Below are 21540 nucleotides of genomic sequence, written 5' to 3' on the forward strand. Positions count from 1 at the left end.
TAAATGTGTACTGCACACGCCACCTATGTTCTCAATAAATATTCAGTAGCTATTTTTCCCAACAATTTACCTCATCCAAAAATTTGATATTTTCTTAATATTGAGATAAAATTACTAGGACTTTGAACTTATGCAATCTAGGCTGATGCAGAAGTACAGCAATGTTGGAAGTGGCATCCTCCTGGTGACAGGTTTACCGAGACCCTGGCCAACAGTTCCCAAATAAAATTGGTCATTCACTTCATGGCTGTTTGGAACATTGCTGTGCGTGAATTTCACAAACAGCCACTGAATTTGCCTACAAAATACAGTCATTACACTTTACAGTAAATCTTGTGAAATGCTTTGTGATGTCCTTTTGTTATGAAAGGTGCTATATATGTAAGTATTATTATACTGTTATTTACTGATATGAGTGAACCCTATTTAAACCCTGTTCAATTGCTGTCATTCAAAATCAGTTTTTCTTTCTGGCCGTTTTGGATATTTCTTGCATCAAACAAATTGAGAAAATTGTATTAAAAAACAAAAATATGGTTTTGACATCAAATCATTGACTTGTATCAAATCATTTAAAAAGAACCTGAAATTTTCAGCAGTCTTTGTTTGTGTCCCTTTGTTTCTGAAGTTTTGGGATCCCCGAGTGCTTTCAAACAGTGCACAAACTTCTTAAGTACCCTTTAATTTGATTTGAAAAAAGCTAATAGTGTGCAGAACAATTCCGACAAGTTTCTAAAATAATAATTACCATTTCAGTTTCATGCTGGAAAAATGTTTCCAGATATTAACCTTTCTTGATTAAATCATGGAGTTTGTTTGAAACACCAGTGGCTCTTCAAAATGAAGATTATAGTTTGCTTATTATGTCTATCTGTTAAGTAAGATTTGAAGGATTTGTAGGGTGATTTTATTACTTTATCTATGTTGCCTGAGAACATTATGCATTTTGCCTGTTTGATATCATTTCTTTAAAAGAAAAAAAAGTTCTTATCTTGTAAGCCGGCCAAGACGTTGTAAATGGAGATCACACAAGAATTTTGTTGTTTGTGTACCACTGATTCTTTTTGTAGCATTTATGTAACCACAGCAATAAATAAAAGATTTAATGTTTAAATAAGAACGAGATCTAGCCATGCAAGTGTTTCTTATGTTGGAGTACGCTAGTATTTTCATTGAATAGTAAGTAACAACGGGGTTTTGGTGAAGTCTAAGGCTAGCCAGGTGTTTTTCCTGACAGCCTGCTGCTTAATGACTCATGCCCTCATTCAGCAGCTGCCTGCTAGTCTTCTTTGTTGCGGGTATTGTTGCTGCACACCCCTTGTTAATACACATGATGCCCAAGGCAGACCTTGGGTGACATCAGCATGCTTGTCTTAAGAGGCCCAGAGACCTGACGTGAGATGGAAGTTGGTTTGCATCTGCCTCAGAAACTAATTGTGAACTGGGTGAGCTCTCATTGGTTAGGAATGTGCTTTGGTAATGGGGAAAGCATAGACATTGTTGGCCCATCTGTTCAGTGATTCATTGTTCTCCCGCCGGCCTGGACGTCTGCAGCTCAAACTGTATTAGGAGATTTTGGTTAACTGCAACGTAGAATCCAATGTCTGTCTGCCTTTCAGCTAATGTAAGTGCTGGAAATAACTAAAATCAGGATTGTAATTCGTTATTTTAAAAAGCATTTTGTTGTGATAGGACTGTTCTCAAGTTCAGGTAGTAAGTAACCTGAGGTCTGAGGACTTGTGTGGTCAAGAATTTGTGCTGACAAATGTAGACAACTTCTCGAAGTTGCAGTTGGTATTGAACTGCAGCCTACAGTACAAGGTGATGGTGTATTTGGAAAAAAAAGCTGGTATAGTGCACAATTTTATAGTTGCAATATGATTAGCATTTGTAAAAAAAATAAAAAAGTACAGCAAATAAACGAGGGAAGAAAAATGTAAGTATTTCCATTGTTGACCAACAATTTCTACTGCAAAAAATTGTTTATTCTACGAGTTGTATGTTTTAAATGTAGTACATTAGTTTTTGTGTAGTACTTATAAGAATGCAGTTTGTTGTAAGACAAAAAATCTTTGGGTCGTTACTTTGCATTTGGTTGTTGCTTATTTTTATTGATCTCTGGTTGAAAATTTGGTTGCCTTGATATAAATTTGTATGTAAATTGGTGGTGGTGGTGGAAAGATCTGTTCAAATCTTAATAGAGTGTGGTTTTATTCAGGAAGGGGTTAAATGCATTTCTATTGTGTCAACACATACAGCAATTAATGCAAACTTTTCAGTAGATGAGCAGACCACCAGTTGCTTGTCTTCTGCTGTTCCCGTGGACATCTGGTGATCCTTGTACATTAACTAGTCTGTTGTGTACTCTATAATTCTTTTATGGTACATTTCGTTGGGCAAAAGCATTTTTCAGTATCAAAAATTGTAGGTACAGTATTTCTAGAGTTTTTCTAGACTTGAAATAATAATAATTTGATGGTAGCAATGGCACAGCATGAGGTATGTCTTAGTAGAAATGTGCAATGCTGTTTTACAAAAGCATTCTGCTTCAGTAGACAAAGAAATGTACCAGAGGACTTTGAACCAGGCATTAACAGATATTGGCAACTAGGCTAACTTTTATATATAAGAGCATTAGTCAAATACTACTAACATCCACATTGATTCCTATGTTAATGATTCATATAGTGGTTTGTTTATTTTAATCCATGTATTTAGGTTAATGGTCTATTTATCTAGGCAAAAAGAGCTTTGGTGATCTTTGAGTATTTTGTTCCTGAGATCACATATATCTTTAAACTGGATCACAGAGATTATGGAAGCATATATATGTGAAAAGCAACATTGTTAGTCTAAATTTTAGTTACATATAGGGAATATATAATTCAATTACTTTATGATGCTTGGAGATGGGTAACGTGTCTCCAAACTATTTCTGAAGTATCTCTAACACAAGGAGGAATACTTTTTAGCCAAAAGGAATAACACAGTATTGTTCAATTTAATGGTAATTTAAACCCTTTGCTTGCATGTATATTTGCCAATTTGTTTTCCATTGAAATTGATCTTAGGCTACAGACCTGTGTTATAAAGGAAGCAATAGCTACAGTTTTTGTGGCTTTGTTCTTTGCTAATGGGATGCATTTTCATGATATTCCTGATTATCCAAACTGCGGTACGTGATAGGTAAAAGGTAACCAACTATTCAATCATATTTGTGACTGCATCTGCGTTTCCTCATGTTTAACTTGCAACATCATCACAAAGGAAGCAGATAAAAGAGTAATTATGGTTGTTCCTTCACCACTAAAGGGTACAGTATTGGGATTTGTTTTCAGTACCATTTAATGAATACTGTAGTGTACACTACCGATGGTATGTGTACCAGTGATTGCTTTAAAGCTCTTTGTTATCTTTTCTTTCTGGAGCAGTTGAACAATTGACATTCATGTACCTTCAGTTGATTCCTAATGAGGTTTGACGAATGTATGACTTTAGTACAGTATATTGTAGTGACCCAACTTTATTTACAATAAAATAGAGCGCTATAATAAACTTAAGTGGAAGGTGTTTGGAGAGAGGAGTGTGTGTGTGTGTGTGGAGGGGGGAATGCAACCAAATGCAGAAAGGTAGTGTGGTGAAGATGTTTTCCATGACTCATACAGGTAGCTTAATTCTAAAATTGTATTCATAAATGTGTGCTCAGATTGAGATGTTTACATTGATCTTTATTCCTTGGTAGCAGAGGGATTGGATGAAAACCTTTAGGTATTTCTACTTCAAATGGCTTTTTGCAGTCGTTACTCCTGTCATTTACTCCTTGCTATATAGTAGTCTAAGTCACAATGAGCTCAGATGAATAATACTAGGTCAACAGTACATGTGCTTGACTAAAATAAATTTCTTAAATTATTTTCTAAGGATTTGGTGTACTGTATGCAACATCATTAAAGAGATAAATACTACCTATTAAATAACTTCACCATTTGTGGCAGACTGCAATTTATAAGCCAATGATGTCGGTGATCCATGATTTGTTTGGCAGTTGCATTGTTCTATAAGGGCAAACTAGACACACTCGAGCTTCTGCCACTTTTTGGCCTTTGTTCGTACAAAATTTTTCATTCAGTATAACTGCATTCACGATAGTATGTGGAAGCATTGCATCCTAGCAACTGAGTGCTGTTGCTTAGCAGCACATTTCCCAATAGGTTAATCGTTCTTCTACAGTTTTGTACTGGGTGCACAGAGTGGGTGATGGCTTTCTTCCAGTTAGATGATCTCTATTTATTAAAATATACTGTACTCAAATCTAGAGTAACTGTAAATGAGAGAATGCATCCACTTTTTGATGCTTGTTTATGGTACAATAAAACTCTAATCCCAATATTATTGGGGATCTGCCTAGTTGATAATTTGAAATTGGTAGATAATCGAAGTTCCTATGAAAACTGCCCACCAATGGTTCCTTACACAAGTGGTTAGTCTTCATATATGAGTCTGTCAGAAGGCGTTTCAATCTTAGAGCATCACAGCCAAGCTCAGTTCTCCCCTTACCCCACGTTCTCACATAAAAACTACTCACAGAGGTCACTGGCGAGCAATTAGGATTGAAACTCGTTTTCCTCCACTACATGGGGCGATGAGGAAAATTGTACCACATTACTGCCTCCTACCTGAGATCAACTAAATGGGTCAGGTGGTCAATATCTAATTAGAAGGCACACATTCATACACAGACATACACACACAATCACAAACATACCACTCACCTACATATACACCTTGTGCCTGCTTTGGACACTGTAGATGATGTCTGATGACACTTCAGTTCATGAGATTAACTATAGGAACTGGAGTGTAGCATGTTCAGGATTACTTATGGGTTAATGGCAGTGTTTAACTTTAGAACCAGCAATGTTCCATCTTGATCAAGCGACTGTTGTTTATGAAGCTTTGATTGTATCTTTTGGGTGGTTTTGCTAAACGTTTATGTTGGTATTTATTTAATTCATTGCTTCCGTCCAGTTTTAAAACCTGCATTAACGGTCATGGATATTTCCTAGGGATCTATGTTGTCTTAGTTTTCTATCATAGAAGTGTGGAACCTGCTATAATCATATCAGAATGTCTTAATGTATCTAGTATATTCACTGAAAATTCACAAGTATGTCAACAGGGCATTTTTGTAGATGTAGACAAACCCTAGATCTCCCAGACCCTAGGTTCTGCACAGAAGTGTGCCTTACCATCTAAGTTCCAGTAGGTAACACCCGATAAACTATGAAAAGCTTGACAGGATGGAGAAAGTAAACAATATTTTGAGATAAGCCAAGGTAGCAGGACAACCTTCAGAGTTGTGAAGAGCAAGTTGGAGCGGTTTTGAAGAATAAACCTTTTTTTGGTTTATTTGACCTTGTCCTTCCAGAATACCAACTCTATCTTGTTATTAGAGTATAACTGGTTTGTTAAATGGGTACTCGTGTCCTATCCATGATTCCTCCTGCTAATTTGCTAATTTTATTTAGCTGTTGACTACCATGCCTCTCTTCTGATCATTGCTAAGAGGAACCTCTTTCTCTTTTCTCCCCCCCTCCCCCCATGACCACCAGAAATTTGATGACATTATAGGATGGCACAATGTAGCACTCCCCTCCCCTAGTACTGCATTCAAAGTGTTAGGAAAGCAGGAGGTCATTCAATCCATCAAGCCTGTTCCACCAGTTTTATAGATTTTAGCAGATCTCTCAATCCCAATCCTTTCGATAGTTTTCTGGGGCAGACTATCCCACAGCTTTATAACCCTCTATGTGAGGGAATGCTTCCTCACCTCAGTTTTAACCTAGTCTGGACTATGAACTTGAGGGGAGCGCTTGTGAAGGGCAAGTTGTTGTTTTCACTTAGGGCATCCTGTAGATATAAATATTCCCCATGACACTTAGAAATTAGGAATTTTGATACTTCTGGAGCAGTAGATTGATGTACCAACCTACTGTATTATTGAGCTGCTTAGTGCTGCATCTTTAAACAGAACAAGTTATAATTCTGTGTATAATGTGAGAAAATAGTTCTATAGCATACAGTACTTGAGTTTCTAACAAAGTTTGTATGCGCCAGTGAGGAGTTTGCTTAAGTTTGAATCAAGTTAAAAAATCTACAAAAAATCTGCCTTAAAATATTAAAGCAGCTAAGTAGCCATGTGGTTGTTCTCTGATTCATCACAATCACATCATAGATTATCGAGTCAGACAAACTGATGTGTGCTTCAGATGTGCATTGCAGATGCAATGGAAAGCATCGCAAACTTTTCTGTATTACTTATAGTACTGCTTTTGATAACATTTAGCTAAAATATTTTGGTGAATTGAATTTCCGTGAAAAAGTGCAGCGTTTTTTGGTGAAGGAAATGAACAGCTTCTTTTAGCACAAGTTAAATGCTGAACATGAAGTTCATTTGGCTGTAAACAGGAAGACGTGCAACACATTGTGGTATTGTTGAAGTCATTCTAAGTGGGTCACCAGATTAAACTCTTGAATAAATACACGATTTTCTTTAAGTGAAAATGTATATTATCTAATATTTTGACAATACTATCAAACCTGAAAGTATGTACAGTGAATGTCCTTTTGTTATCAGGTATATTTTAAGATATGCATTTGATTTCAGAGTAGTTTTTAAATATTAGCATGCTTTGAAAATTGCAGAACTAGGCTACAAGTACAAGTTTGTAATAACTTTAGATCTCGTGGAACACATTATCTGTAATGGACAGGAGAGCGGTGAAGCCAACATTTCCCCTTTAGATAAAAGTAAAAACTTCATGTGTGTATATAGTGGCAAACAAATTTTACTTCTAAATTATATCACCAGATCTTAGGTTTGATAGCTCACTATCAAAATGTTGTTGAATGCTTTTTATGGTCATTTATGGTTCATCTTTGTCTTCATATTCAGTCTTCATCTTAATTTTGTTAGACAGATTGAAATTGAATCTACTTTAAATTCTATATTTGAATAGAAAGTATCCTTGCAGAGAGTGATGTGTATGATGTTTATTGGACCCCGTGTTCTTAATGCACTATACCTTTGTGTAAAAAGATTATTTCTGTGCATGTGCAGTATTTAAAGCTCTGGTTTTAATACCATAATCAAAGATGGTTTTGTAGACTTTTTCAAAATTTGGATTGGAAGATGAAGATTGAAGCACATGTAATGCAGATTGGCTGCTATTTCATATAAGTTGCTATATAAATGTAAGTTGTTATAATATCCATATCCCTATCCAAATACATATAGAACCTTAACAAAGAGGAGATAATTCAGCCCATTTTGCCTATGTTCATCACTGTTTTGTAGTCAATGAATACGATCCATGCAGTGGATATGGATTCAGATATTCGGTCACGGTATTGTATAGAGTAGGTATTGATTGTTTCAAGATCTACAAATTCCAAGGAGAATAAACGCGTTCTTCATAGTGTATAAATATACGGGAACCCTATTATAGCGCCCTTTGATATAGTTCTGCCTCACTTAGTGTGGGTTTACTGTGAGCTTGAGCTAACTGGAAGTGCATTACATCCAGCTTCCGGCAATAACTAGCTAACGGCTTCCAGGTCAGCAGGTTAAAGTTGATGTCATTTTTGGTGTGCATATGTGTTTCTAGCACAGGAAGCACCACTAGTGTCACTTCCTGCACGAGAAGTGACACCAGTGGCGCTTCTTTCTCTTCGACTGTGCCTTTGGTCTCCCTCCCACCTCTGCCTTCCCTCACCCCTACACCACCCCTCCCCCATGCTCGGGCCCCGACACCTAACTGTTCAGCACTTTGGGACGTCCTCCCGATGTGAAAGGTGCTCTATAAATGTAATTTTGTTGTTGTTGTTGAGAAGTGACGTCAGTGATGACCTGACAAGTTGGCCATTTTTCCAGGTCTTGTTTATAATGCAGCCGCTGACATATTGGACCCTGTTAACCACTCTATAACAATATTTTCCTATATTACCTGCATGCCCTTTTATTAGTTTATTAATCTCGTATTTAGTCACAAGAACATCTTATTGTTTAAAACAATATATATTTGTTCATTGTGTCCCTAAGCATGCTTCAAATATTGCAGTTCTAGTTTTGAAAGTTTTTTCTGAACACACAGTACAGACCCTCACCTCCAGACTCGATAACTTAAATGCCAAACTTTTCAGCTCTACCATCTGACAGCATCATCTTATCCCAAACTCTGCTGCCTGTACCCTTACCCACACAACAAAACATAGTACGTTTATCACCCTGTTCTTACCAGGCTCCACTGGCCAATTTGCTCACTAAGGATCAACTTCAAAATTCGCATTCTCACCTACAAATTCTTCACACTCTAACACTTCCTTACCTCTGTGATCTTCTTCGGACTCTTCTCATCCCCTGTACTCGGTCTACTCAGGCCTGTTGCATGTCCTCCACCTTCATCCTCCAGCCACTAAGACCCCGCCACCTGCAACTCCATCCCTCAACCCCTCCATCTATCTTCAAAATCCATTTAAAAACCTATCTCTTTGACTGTGTCTATGGTCAGTTACCTCCTTTGTGCTTGAAATTTATATAGACTCGAGGCTGACATTCCATGACAGTGCTGGGACTGTGCTGCATTGTTGGATATGAGACATTAAACTGAGGTCCCATCTGCCTGTTCAGATGGACATTAAAAAACATTGTGTGTGCAAATTGGCTGCTATGTTGGCATACAAAATACACAGTTACTTTATAGTATATCCTGTGAAGCGCTTTGAGACGTTCACCCAACGTGAAAGGCACTAAATCAAATATAAGGATTATTTTTATTCCAAGCATTGCCAACAAACTTCCTGCAGTTTGTAGTTTACTTTTAAAATTACAGCTCATGTTAATCAGCTTGGTTAATCAGAAAATAAAACTTCTCTTTCAAAAACGTATCCTAATTTTAAGAATTATTTGCTCATTTATGTCTCTTAACAATTTAATGCACAATTAGTGACAACTGTTCTAACTTTTTATCCCCTTCTAGAAATACAGCCAGCTGTGTGTCCAAAAAAGTAATGCTGCAGGATTGAAAACCAACATATGCAACAAATTCATGGGCTTGAAGGATCACTCCGTGCATGAGAACGACACTGTTCCGGGTCGAGAGCCTCTCAATGTGGAGAACACTGACAAACCGCTAAGTGTGATTACACCTTGGCCAATGGTGGAATCAACCACATTGGATAAAATCTACTCTAGTATGGAGAATGTTAGGGAATGGGCAATGCAAAGCACAGACGGCACAAGTTCAGACAGTGAATCTGAGCATTTGGGATCTGCCATTCTAGAGACTGCTGCAGTAAACAGAACCCACCGACAGCTCTGTAGGTCACCTGGTTTGGAGTCCAATTTACTAAAATGCAATGCGATTCTGCAGGATATGAAAACTGATGCTCAAACAAAACCAAAGGAAGATTTGAAATCCACAGATGAAGACAAAGATTATCAAACTAAAATGGAGTTTGCACTGAAGTTAGGATATTCAGAAGAACAAGTACAGCTTGTCCTGAACAAATTAGGGACAGATGCTTTACCAAATGACATACTGGGTGAACTTGTTAAATTGGGGAACAAACTTGACTCTGATCTTGCCTCATGTGGAACTGGTAACTCTGGGACTGTAACTCCACGAGATATGACCTCAACAGATTCGCAAAGGTCTGATTCTCCTGTGGAAGATCTAGCGGATGATAGTGATAACTTAAAACCTATGGTCATTGATGGCAGTAACGTGGCAATGAGGTAAGTGTGCAGATTATATGTTCTTTCGCTTCAGTTCTTCCCCCTAGCAAAAGAACACTGGACTCTCAACTCCATCCTTCAGATGAGACGTTAAACTGAGGTCTGCCTGTTCAGGTGGATATTAAAGACCCCAAGGCATTGTTCGAAAAGGAAAGGGAGTTTCTCTTGGTGTCCTGGCCAACAATTCACAAAATAAAATTGTCACTTTTTTCATGGCTGTTAGAGGGATATTGCTGTGCGCTGTTTTGCTGCGTTTGCCTACAAGTACTCCATTTCACAGTATAAAAATGTGAAGTGTTTGAAGTGTACTGATGTGTTAAAAATCATCAACATCATCAACCTCTCCCTGCCATCTGGCACTGTTCCTTCCCCCCTCAAAACAGTCATTATCACCCCCACCTTGAAGAAACCTTCCCTTGACCCATCACAGTTATCCTGGCTACCGGCCCATCTCAAACTCTCTTTCCTATCCAACGTCCTTGAAAGAGCCGTTGCCTCCCAGCTTCGCTCTTTCCTCTCCTTCCACTCCCTCCATGAACCCCTCCAATCGGGTTTTCGTGCTGCCCACAGCACGGGAACTGCTCTGGTCAAGGTCACAAATGACATCCTGATCATGTGCAACCAGGGCTCCCTCTGTCTCCTTGTCCCCCTTGACCCCTCCGCTGCCTTTGACACCGTGGACCACTCAATCCTCCTTCACCGCCTCTCCTCCCACCTCAGCCTTCAAAGTTCTGACCTTGACTGGTTCAGGTCCTACCTTTCACACCGCCTCCACTTTGTCGCAGCAAACAGCTTCTCCTCCAGCCCCCGCACCGTCTCGTGCGGTGTTCCTCAGGGCTCTGTCCTCGGTTCCCTCCTTTTCACCCTTGACATGCTCCCACTTGGTGACATCATCCGCCGGCATGGGGTAAATCTCCACATGTGTGCGGATGACATCCAACTCTATCCCTCTGCCTCCACCCTCAACTCCAGGACTACTGGCCTGACCAACTGCCTGTCCGACGTCAAGTCCTGGACAAGGGACAACTTTCTCCAACTCAATGTCAGCAAGACCGAGGCCCTCTTGATTGGTTCTTGCCAGCGCCTCCGCACCTCGGGTGCTGGAAGCATCAGCCTCCATGGCTGCACACTCAACCTCACCTCTCCTCCCATTCCCTCTTCGAACCCCTCCGGTCCAGTTTCTGCCCTGCCCACAGTACCGAGATTGCGCTTGTGAAAGTCAAAACGACATCCTCTCTATCTGTGACCAGAGCTCCTTCTGACTCTTTGTCCCCCTGGACCTCTCCGCCGCATTCGACACAGTTGATTACGCCATCCTCCTCCACCGCCTTTCCTCCATCATCCACCTCAGTGGGACTGCACTCGCCTGGTTTGAGTCCTACCTCACAAACCACAGGACATCTGCACAAACGGCTTCTCCTCCCGGTCTCACCCGGTCAGCTGCAGGGTCCCCCAAGGATCCATCCTTGGCCCCCTCCTCTTTCTGATCTACATGCTGCCTCTTAGGGATGTCATCCGCAGACATGGGGTACATTTCCACATGTCCACCCAACTTTATTTTTCCACCGCTCTTTGCGACCCCCAGTCCCCTGATGTTTTGTCAGCCTGCCTGTCAGATCTCAGAGGCTGGATGACCGCAAACTTCCTTCAGCTGAATGTTGACAAAAAGGAAGCCATACTCTTTGGCTCTTGTCAACGTCTAAAATCTCACGGCTCTCACCTCCTCCACCTAACCCGACCTCCCCCTAAAACGCTCCGAACCCGTACGCAACCTAGGCGTCAGGTTCGACCCCCAATTATCCTTCCTCCCCCACATCCAGTCCCTCACCAGCACCGCTTTCTTCCACTTCCGACGGATCACCCGTCTCCGCCAATACCTCTCCCCAAAAGCCACTGAAACCCTGGTCCATGCCTTTGTCACCTATCGGCTAGACTATACAAATGCCCTCCTCGCCAGTCTCCCCTCCACTACCATCCATAAAATCCAGATTATTCAAAATTTTGCTGCCCGTATTCGCACCCGCACCAAACTCCACTCCCCCATCACTCCCACCCTTGCCCGACTCCACTGGCTCCCCGTCCCACAGAGGATCGAGTTTGTCATCACTTTCAAGGCCATCCATAGCCTTGCCCCCTGTTGCTTCTCTTGACCTGTTGACTCCCTACCAACCTGCCCGATCCCTCTGTTCAGCGGGTTCCGGTCTGCTTCATGTCTCCCGCCCAACCCGTCCTACCATTGGTGGCCAAGCTTTCAGCCTCTCTGCCCCCACACTCTGGAACTCCATCCCACGGCCCCTTTGCCTCGCTTTCTCCCTCGCATCCTCAAGGCCAGTCTCAAGATCCTTCTCTTCGACCGTGCCTTTGGTCGCCCTCCCACCTCTCTGTCTTCCTTCACTCCTACCCCACCCCCCCTTGATGCTCGGGCCCCGACACCTGACTGTTCAGCGCTTTGGGGCGTCCACCCGACGTGAAAGGCGCTCTATAAATGTAATTTTGTTGTTGTTGTTAAGACTATATACTGAATGCAAGGATTATTTTTTAATTATTTTTAAATTACAGTAATGTATATTCATTGGAACAACCTTGAACTATGTTCAGTTAGATGATTAAAGTAGGAAAGCTACAATAGCCCTTTAGACTAGAGGGGAAAAAACGCCTGATCTCTCTGTAATCCTTGTTGGACACGTGTGCAAATACTCTATGTACATGAGGTGTGGGCAAGATTAGCTGGTATTAATAAGACAGCTTCCTTATGCCTCTTTAGTTAGTTTCTTTCCTAAGGGTAAGGCACTGTGCCCAACTTTTTAACATTATCCCCCAAAGAATAGTTAGGATTTAAACATTGTAAAAGTATGGAAACATTCAAAACTATCACAAATGGAGTTGATCTGTGACTCCGGTGCCTCCCCTCAAGGTATGACCCAACAACTCTAAACACGTGCAGGCTTCCATACCTGCACCTAATGGCTCATAAGATTAAAATGTTCAATCTATTCCAGGCCTATGTTGTTGAGATGTCAGTTCTTATTTGTGTGGCATCTCTGTTGCAATCATTGATCAGTTAATACCTTTGTATTTAATACTGAAAGTACACTTTGCCAAAAACCACAACATCAACAAATTACATTTGTATAGCACCCTTCACGTCAGGAGGACGTCCAAAAATGCTTGACAGTCAGGGATTTGGACCCAAGCAGGGGATTGGGATCTGCAGGGGTGGCGGGCAGGGAGAGTAGGGTTAGGAGGGTGAGGGAAGGCGGAGGGAAGAGGAGGGTCTTGAGACGGGCCTTCAAGGAGGAAAGGGAGGGAGCGAGGCAAAGGGAATGTGGGGTGGAGTTCTAAAGGGTGGGGGCAGAGAGGCTGAAAGCCCGACCAACGATGGTGGGTCGGGCCGGGCAGGGAAACGTGGAGCAAGCCATAGCTTGCTAAATGGAGGGAGCGGACAGGTTGATATGGTAAGCAATATAGTAGTAGTTTTTTTTCAGTCAGCTGGGTGTCTGACACGAGCAGGAACTTCACCATACTTAAGAGTATCCAAACCAACTGAGATTTCCACATATGTATCTTATCTACACCTGGAAATGTCACTGTGACTGGAGTGGAGCGCCTACTCTTACTTACCACCATATACTTAGCTAACAGCAGAGGCAGGTCGGCTAGAGCCAACATTGGGGCCCCTTGAGTGTGTTGGGATACTACTGGAAATTGTATAACTTGCCACTGAGAACACTATCTGGCAAGCGTCCTGCTCTTGTCCAGCGAGGACCACCTTACCCATTAGAGCTTTGTGTTCCAAGGTTAACAGGAAGTGAGTGGGAAGATTCTCTGCCTCCAGGTACCTTGGAGATAAACAGGCCAGACCAGCTGGTCTGTTGACAGCATGTTTGGATTACTGTGGACCTGCCTGGCTCAGGAAACGAGCTACTGAGACCACCCACAAATTGACACAATTCTGACATTTCATTACAAAATCCGTCACCTTAGAGCCAATTCAGCTCTAAGAACACCCTACTTACCTCCCTCTCTTGCGCCACAGAAGCTTAGTCACTATCTTGTTATGCTGTGTGTTGAAAAATCAAGGATAAGGTGGAGAATTGAGGATACAAATTCTATCACGTTCTTACTAGGAAAAGTATCATTTTTTAACCACATTTCAAAAGCTTGTTTTTATGGTTGTGTTCTGATATCCACTAACTGGGTCTTGATCGAAGTCTCAACATACAGTGCAGTCTTCTGTCCCTGAAACATTGTTTGATGGATTAATATTTCTCACTTTTGTACTCTTGGCCCTGATTCTATAATAAATCTAAGTCAAATGTATTCCTACCTTACGTTTGCCTCTCAGTATTTTAAAGATCAAAATTTAGTTTTACACCAATAAAATTAAGTGAATTACTTGGAATCTCACTTTATAATCTAAAGATGAATGCCATTACCATTACTAATTATTTTCTATGAATGTTTTAAATGCATTACTCTATTATTTGTTTGCTTAAGTAAGCCTCTTCCTGATTGTTACCTAATTTCACCTTTTGCCTGCTGGAGAGTTTTTGATGGAGAGCTATCCACACACTAATTCCACTGGTTCCAAAGATTAAGTGACATTTAAGTGACATTTTATTTCTATTACAGTCATGGTAACAAGGAAGTGTTTTCCTGCCGAGGGATTAAACTAGCAGTGGACTGGTTTTTGGAAAGAGGCCACAAAGATATTACTGTGTTTGTGCCTGCCTGGAGGAAGGAACAGTCTAGGCCAGATGCCCTCATCACAGGTATCATACAATAAATAATCAGTTGGTGAGACTGGTCATGAAAGTAAATGTTGCTAATTAGAATGTTTGCTACAGTAATAACAGCGCTGGGGAGGAGAGTATTGGAAAAATGCAGCATGAGGGAAGGATGAGGGTTTCAACAATGCTGAAGGTGAGGTAAGAGTTCCAGCGGCTATATCCTGGAAGTGGAACAAGGCAATCTCGGTGATCGATCTGGTGTGAGGTTTGAAATTCAGGTCAACGTCAAGCAGAACACCAACATTGTGCACCACCTGGTTCAGCATGAGCAAGCTGCCTGGGAGGTTGTTAGTACCAAAGGCATGTGCACTGCTGCTGAAAATCAAACAAAATGGATTCTGTTAAGAGTAAATCTCGACCCAGATGGAATTTCTCCTCCTGATAACCAGCAATTTCCTTCACCTCCTCCCTCCTCCCCTCCAAAAAAACAATATGACAAGGCTACTGTGGTTTACTGCATGAGAGGCGCTTTACAAATGTAATTTTGTTGTTGTATGTGAAGGGTCAGCTGATGCACAGAATGAGGAAGACTCCTGAGGTTAGATACATTTTCTATATAAAAGTGAAGAGCTGGTAATTTCCCTGCATTAATTCCTTAACAGAAATGTAAGCCATCATGTAATTCTTTACTATGAGGCCTGAGTACATACTTGTAAATCACCTCTATCGCCATGTCTATGTCCTGTGCCCATGCTGGCTTTAACTGCACGAGGCAATTCAAAAGAACTTTGGTTTAAAAAAAACATAGTTATGAAGGGATTTGGATAAGTACTTGAAAAGAAAAAAATTGGAGGGCTATGAGTTAGAAGCAGGGGAGTGGGACTAGTTGGATAGCTCCATCAAAGAGCCGACACAGACACAGTGGGCCGAATGCCCTCCCTCTGTGCTGTATGATTCTTATCAATCTAGTTGTAAACTTGGGACACCAGAAGTAACTTTAGAAGTTCAGTATTCTCAGACATAAAAAATTGTACCCTCAAACAGGAAATTATATTGTGAAAATTAAAAAAGTATTATACCAATGGTTTTAATCAACCAAGTGATTTTTTTGTGCACAGATCAAGAAATCCTGCGCAAGTTGGAAAAGGAGAAGATTCTTGTCTTCACACCATCCCGTCGAGTTCAAGGACGAAGAGTAGTTTGTTATGATGATCGCTTCATAGTGAAATTGGCTTATGAATCGGATGGTATAATTGTATCAAATGATAACTACAGGGACTTGCAGAATGAGAAGCCAGAATGGAAAAAATTTATAGATGAGCGTTTACTTATGTATTCATTTGTAAATGACAAGTGAGTAATCTGATTTTTCTTGGGTTTTGGAGTTAAATGTAACCTGAATGTTAATTGTTGATAGTTGACACATATGATGAGGGGGAGTGGGACATTCAGCAGGCCAGAATGTTTGAAGCAGAGAGTGAGCAAAGAAGTGAAATGGGGGAGTTCTCAGGTAGGATGGGCAGTTGTTCTGATGTCAGAAATGACCTGAAATCAATCTGCAAGGAAATAGATGAGGATAATGGGCTCAGAGTTCTAAATAAACTTCAGTTTATGAGGGCCCGATTAGGAGGGTCAAGCAGAAGATCGTTAGAGAAATCAAGTCTGGAGATGAGGTAGGGACAGAGACTTGCTATTTTATAGGTGAATAAAAGCATTCTTGGTCATGCATTGGGTATAGGGCTAATAACTTTATGAAGTAATATGGATATTGTTTTCTCATGATGTTTATTGTATGTATATATTTTACTTGATGTTTAATATTTAAAATTTTAGGTTTATGCCACCCGATGACCCTTTGGGCCGCCATGGGCCTAGCTTAGATAACTTTCTGCGGAAGCGACCTGTTTTACCAGAACACAAGAAACAGCCGTGTCCATATGGTAAATTGCTCAAATTATAAAATGTTTAAGTGCACAGTAAATTGATCAAATCTGGAAGAGAAAGATGTTTTGGGTGAGGTCTTATGATCAGAATATGATAACAATAATCCTTGCATTTGCGCCTTATCATGTCTTCGAGACGTCTCAAAGCACTTCACAGAATATCGTGTAAAGTGAATTGACTGTATATTTTGTGGGTGAAACATGGCAGCAAATTGTGCACAGCAGTGTCCCACAAACAGCACGAATTGAGTGGCCATATTATTTTTTATTTAATTTTGAAGGGATTATTACCCCGGAAAAGCAATCAACCAGTTGACTACCAACCGGGTTCCCACTTATTGCTAGGTGAACAGAGGAGTGTGGACTAAGGAAACTTGCACAATGTTTTGCCCTGCCCGGGAATTAAACTCGGGTCCTCTCGCTTGCGAGGCGAGTGCTCTAACCACTGAGGTACAGGACTCCACAAATATACTGTAAAGTATAGGGGCTATGTATTTTGTGGGTGAAACATGGGAGCCAATTGCACATATCAGTGTCCCACAAAGAGTTATGGATTGAGTGACCAAATTATTATTTTTTTGGAGGGATTATTATCCCCGGAAAGTGATCTGCCAATTGACTAAACTGGGTTCCTTCTTAGGTACAGGACTGAAGGGGGTTAAATGACGAAAGAGAGAATGAAAGATGGATAGAGAGAGAGAGAGAGAGAAAAGCTTCTTTATACAATGAAGGGACTCTGCAAATTTTACTTATAAAACAGTAACTAAGGGGTCACTGACTAATTGAAAGGCAGTCAAATCGTGTATATACTAGAAAGGTAATTTCAACAAAATATTTATATAACACTGTTATGTAAAATAAATCTCTTGAAGCCCTTTACAGGATGACATTCAATTAGACATGAAGTGAATATTATGTAGGCAAACAGAGCAGCTAGTTTGCCCCCGGAATCTAATATTTTGGCGTTAGCAAGACAAAGGCCCCAATAACAACATGAGGGCGATTGATGATGACAGAAAGATGACGTTGGGGAATCATTAGATCGTGGGCTGAAGAGCGCCCAAAAGGAAGATGAGATTGTATTGCTGAAGTTTGCATTGAGCTTGGTTGGACGGCCAATGTAAGAATGAGGATAGAAGATTGGAATTCAAGTGGTTCATGGAGCTGAGGAATATGCTTGCTTATAGTCCTGAAAAGTTTGAAAAGCAGTGGATGTGCCTCATTAATATGGAGGAAATTGTATAATGAGCAAGAAATAAAGTATACCAGATTGGAGGAGTAATACATGGTTTTACAGAAAGAGTATTTGGGAACGTTGACAATAGTGAGACAAGAAATAAAGGTTTTCTCCTCTGCTGTGCTGTAGTTCCTGAGGTGGTGGAGGTGTTCAAGAAGGATCAGAAAAAGGAAAGATTCAACTGATTCTAGCATTGTATTTCAGAATAGCAGAAGCTGATCAAACCAATGTTGTGGCTACAGGATGGAAAGTTAGAGCAAGAGAGATTCTGTCATTGTAAGAGGAGGAGTGAGAGTGGAGGCAGAGAAGTTTCTTAATGGATGCCACACAGTTGAGGAAAACACTTAGCGAAGGAAGAAAGAAGCTAATTTCAGAAGCTATAGTACACAGAATAGAATCATCAAACGAGATAAGACAGAGTTGGCAGAACTGAGAGGGATGGAATGTTTTCTGGAAGATTGCTGGAAATGGAACGATTCAGATAGTTGTTTGACCTCTGCCAGTTGTGGGTCCATGCACGTTATAATGTTAGCACCACTCTTATTGGGAGGTTGGATCACATTATTAGCATTGGAATGAGAGAATGGGGCCTTAGGATAAACCGAATTTGTGATAGCTGTTTTCAGTCAGAAACATTTAGAAGCCAGAGGGAAGGGGTCCAGAGGAGTTAGACAGGGAAGTGTCAGAAATACAATGAAAACCCTGTTTTATTTTTACACAACTACAATTTATACTACATCAGTGATTCAACTGCAGTGATACTTTAGATAACATAACGGGTTCTAAGTCAATGCATATACTACCAGAACATGATTTATAATAAGATGGATATCTTTGCCATTGGGCATAAGATGAAATATTTGCAAGTAAAATGCATTGCATTAATTACAAATTCAGGGTTCCAATTCATGATTCGGAGATTTAAAACAGTGCCAACTTTTGAATACTGAAAGTCATCAGTATTCTGACCTTTTGTTGGACTTTTCAGTCACCCAAATCAAATGCTGCTTGTGATTATGGGCTATGATTTGCAATCACAGATTGGTTTGCCTGTTTTTTTGGCAAAGAAAAGGAAATGAAAGATCCAATGAAGGAGGCAGAAAGTGAAGCACAGGCCGTTTTTGGGCTTTGCCAACTTTCGGCTTTGGAAAGTCAGTGGGCTATCTTAATATCTTTCACAAATTAAATGCCTCCAAGTATTTCACAAAGGTCAAATTGGGAGCCTGAGCAGAGTAGGAGATGGGGTGGGTGAGGTGCAGTAGATGTATGATCAATGTTGTAGATTTTTAGAAGGGTTTCAAAATCTTTTGCTGTTCTCAAAATTGTGAAATCCACACTAGAAGTTGCAATGAATGCATTGCAACTAGTTTTGAATATAGCACCTTGTGACGTCCTCACAATGTGAAAAGCGTTTTACAAATGTAATTTGTTGTTGTTTTAAATGTAGTGTATTAAGCCACACTCAGTAAATCAGAATATATTTTTCAAAAATGTGAAGTTAAATATGTTGACTAAAGAGCACCAGAGATGGGAAGGTGGGGGAGGGGGGGAAGAGAGAGAGAGATACCATCAGTAATAGCTTTCAGCAAAAATATCCTGAGGTAAAGAGTTTTATTGTTGTGGTGAAATGGCTAACTATTTACTCAATCTGGAGGTTTTCAGTAATGATTGAATGTATATTTATTATAAAAATAAGCCTTCAACAAGGACATGTGCCATCTATCTCTTTAGCAAGAATAGCTTCCCCAATCTGTACTGGAACATTGGTGATTTCCATCCAAATGTGTAGTGTTTGCTTTAACTTAAGTAGAATATGCATGCCCTCCCTCTGCCAGACAAAAAGTTAAGCTGTTCCCATGAGTGATTACTCGGGAGTTACTTACTGAAATGAACTCCTCAAGCTTCATTGTTGCAATTCGTTTCACACTAAAGTATTGCTATTTCTTTTCTATTGAATGTTTTAATTATTTTTCTTCATATGCTTCTGAAATAACCTTAAACCTTGTGTTTTGACAGGAAAGAAGTGCACGTATGGCCATAAATGTAAATATTACCATCCAGAACGGGGTACACAGCCACAGCGTTCTGTGGCTGATGAGCTGCGTGCCATCGCAAAGAACTCGACAACTAAAACCACTAATGAAGGCGGCTTAGTGAAGAGCAACAGTGTTCCAACTAATACGAAGACTGAGGGCATGTCTGACGTCAAACGTACAGCTCCTAAAAGACAGTCGGACCCAAGTATACGAACTCCTCTTTATAATGAGGTCGAAGAGAAACTTTCCAATAAAACCAGATTGGAAACTAGGTCTGTGCCTTCCCTCGTTGGTGCATCAAATCCCTCAGCTGCAAAGTATGGTGGTGGGGCATCTAGTTCTGGAATGCACTTTCTTCCACAAGAACAGGGGATTCCAACACCATATGCACCTGTTATGTCAACCAACAACCATGGAGCACATATGTCCTACAGCAGCCAGCACCCAAAATGTGAATCTCCAGTTGATGTAGACTATTACTCCATGGTCAATGCGTACTCTAATCTTAGTTTTTCTAGTACACAAAGTCCTGACCGGTTCGCTATAGATAAGGAATACAGAATGAACCATATGGGTTCTGATTGTAGCAGTGAAGGGAGTATAAGTTGTGGTAGCAGTGATTCCTATGTTGGGTACAATGAACGAGCTTACCCAAGTTCTCCAGATACAATGCTCGAGGAAAACCTCAAGTCTCACCAGTTTCACACCCGACATCAGCCTTTTATCCAGGGTTATCATGATAGTCTAACAAGAGTGCAGAGTTATAGTCATGAAGAACAAAAACCACAACACAAAACCCCAGTCTCGTACATAGCTTCACATTTGCAGCATCCAGTAGTTGGAGCTCGCTCCAGCTGTCCTGGTGAATATCCTGCACCACAGAACACCCAACATCCACAGAATATGCACATGGCAAGGGCACTGGGAACAACGAGGATAGAAAGCTTCTCAGACTCTCGGTTGTATGAAAATATGCCAATGAGACCGAGGAAACCTTATGTAAGTCAAGAAAGATTTAACTGGGACTGGCATGGTTATGGGATGGATGCTTACGGTTATCCACCAGGATATTCATTACCTAACAACCCCACTCAGCCATGTTATGATCAATTTACATTCCAAAGCCTACCTGAAAAAAGGGAGCAGACCTGGAGGATGCCATGGAGCGGTCTCCCTCCTGAACCATCAAATCAGCAAAGGTTCCAAGAAGCCCGCGACCAGGTTTTCATAAATTTGTGCAACATATTTCCCGCTGATCTTGTACGGATGGTAATGAAAAGGAATCCCCACACCATCGATGCCCAGCAACTTGCCGCGGCTATTTTAGTAGAAAAGTCAAAATTGGGTTATTGACATGAAATGCGTCAGCCTGGTGTCATTCTTATTTCTCAGCTGATCGCTGGTATCGTTTGCTACAATAGCATTTCTGAGATCCTTCACAGCAAGAAGATCATCTAGAAGAGTAACGTGTAATGAAATGCTCTGTAGCAAAGGGGAATTTATTTTGTGTTTTTAACTTGAAAGTGTTATCAGTGTTGAATTTTTTTAAAAAACAGCTGCAGTGTACTATAGGAAGCATTTTTTTTAAATTATGATTTTAGAGTTCTGAGAATTTATATGTTGAAGCACCTTTTTTAAAAATTCAGTTCTTAATGATGTCCTTTGTTAATAGATCCCACAAGAACGTGTGTAGAGTTGCCACTAGTGCTGTTAGTAGTACTGTGTTTTTTACGTACAAAGGTTCACCAGTTGAGACTGAGGAGAATTATGCACATTAGGTAGAGCAGGTAGGTTTTTC

The 21540-nt window shown here is 40.6% G+C and overlaps 1 protein-coding gene across 1 annotated transcript; it reads left to right on the top strand.

Annotated features, from left to right (window-relative positions):
* The first annotated feature begins 1132 nt into the window (after positions 1-1132).
* LOC103186527 (probable ribonuclease ZC3H12C) lies at positions 1133-21268 on the top strand. Its single transcript, XM_042334421.1, has 7 exons — positions 1133-1179; positions 1909-1936; positions 9039-9796; positions 14429-14568; positions 15645-15879; positions 16360-16466; positions 19723-21268. The coding sequence occupies exons 1-7, from the start codon at positions 1133-1135 to the stop codon at positions 21093-21095; spliced, it is 2688 nt and encodes an 895-aa protein (XP_042190355.1). The 3' UTR covers positions 21096-21268.
* Positions 21269-21540: the final 272 nt, after the last annotated feature.

Source organism: Callorhinchus milii, unplaced genomic scaffold (assembly GCF_018977255.1).
Source record: "Callorhinchus milii isolate IMCB2004 unplaced genomic scaffold, IMCB_Cmil_1.0 Scaffold4, whole genome shotgun sequence".
NCBI classification, from domain to species: domain Eukaryota; kingdom Metazoa; phylum Chordata; class Chondrichthyes; order Chimaeriformes; family Callorhinchidae; genus Callorhinchus; species Callorhinchus milii.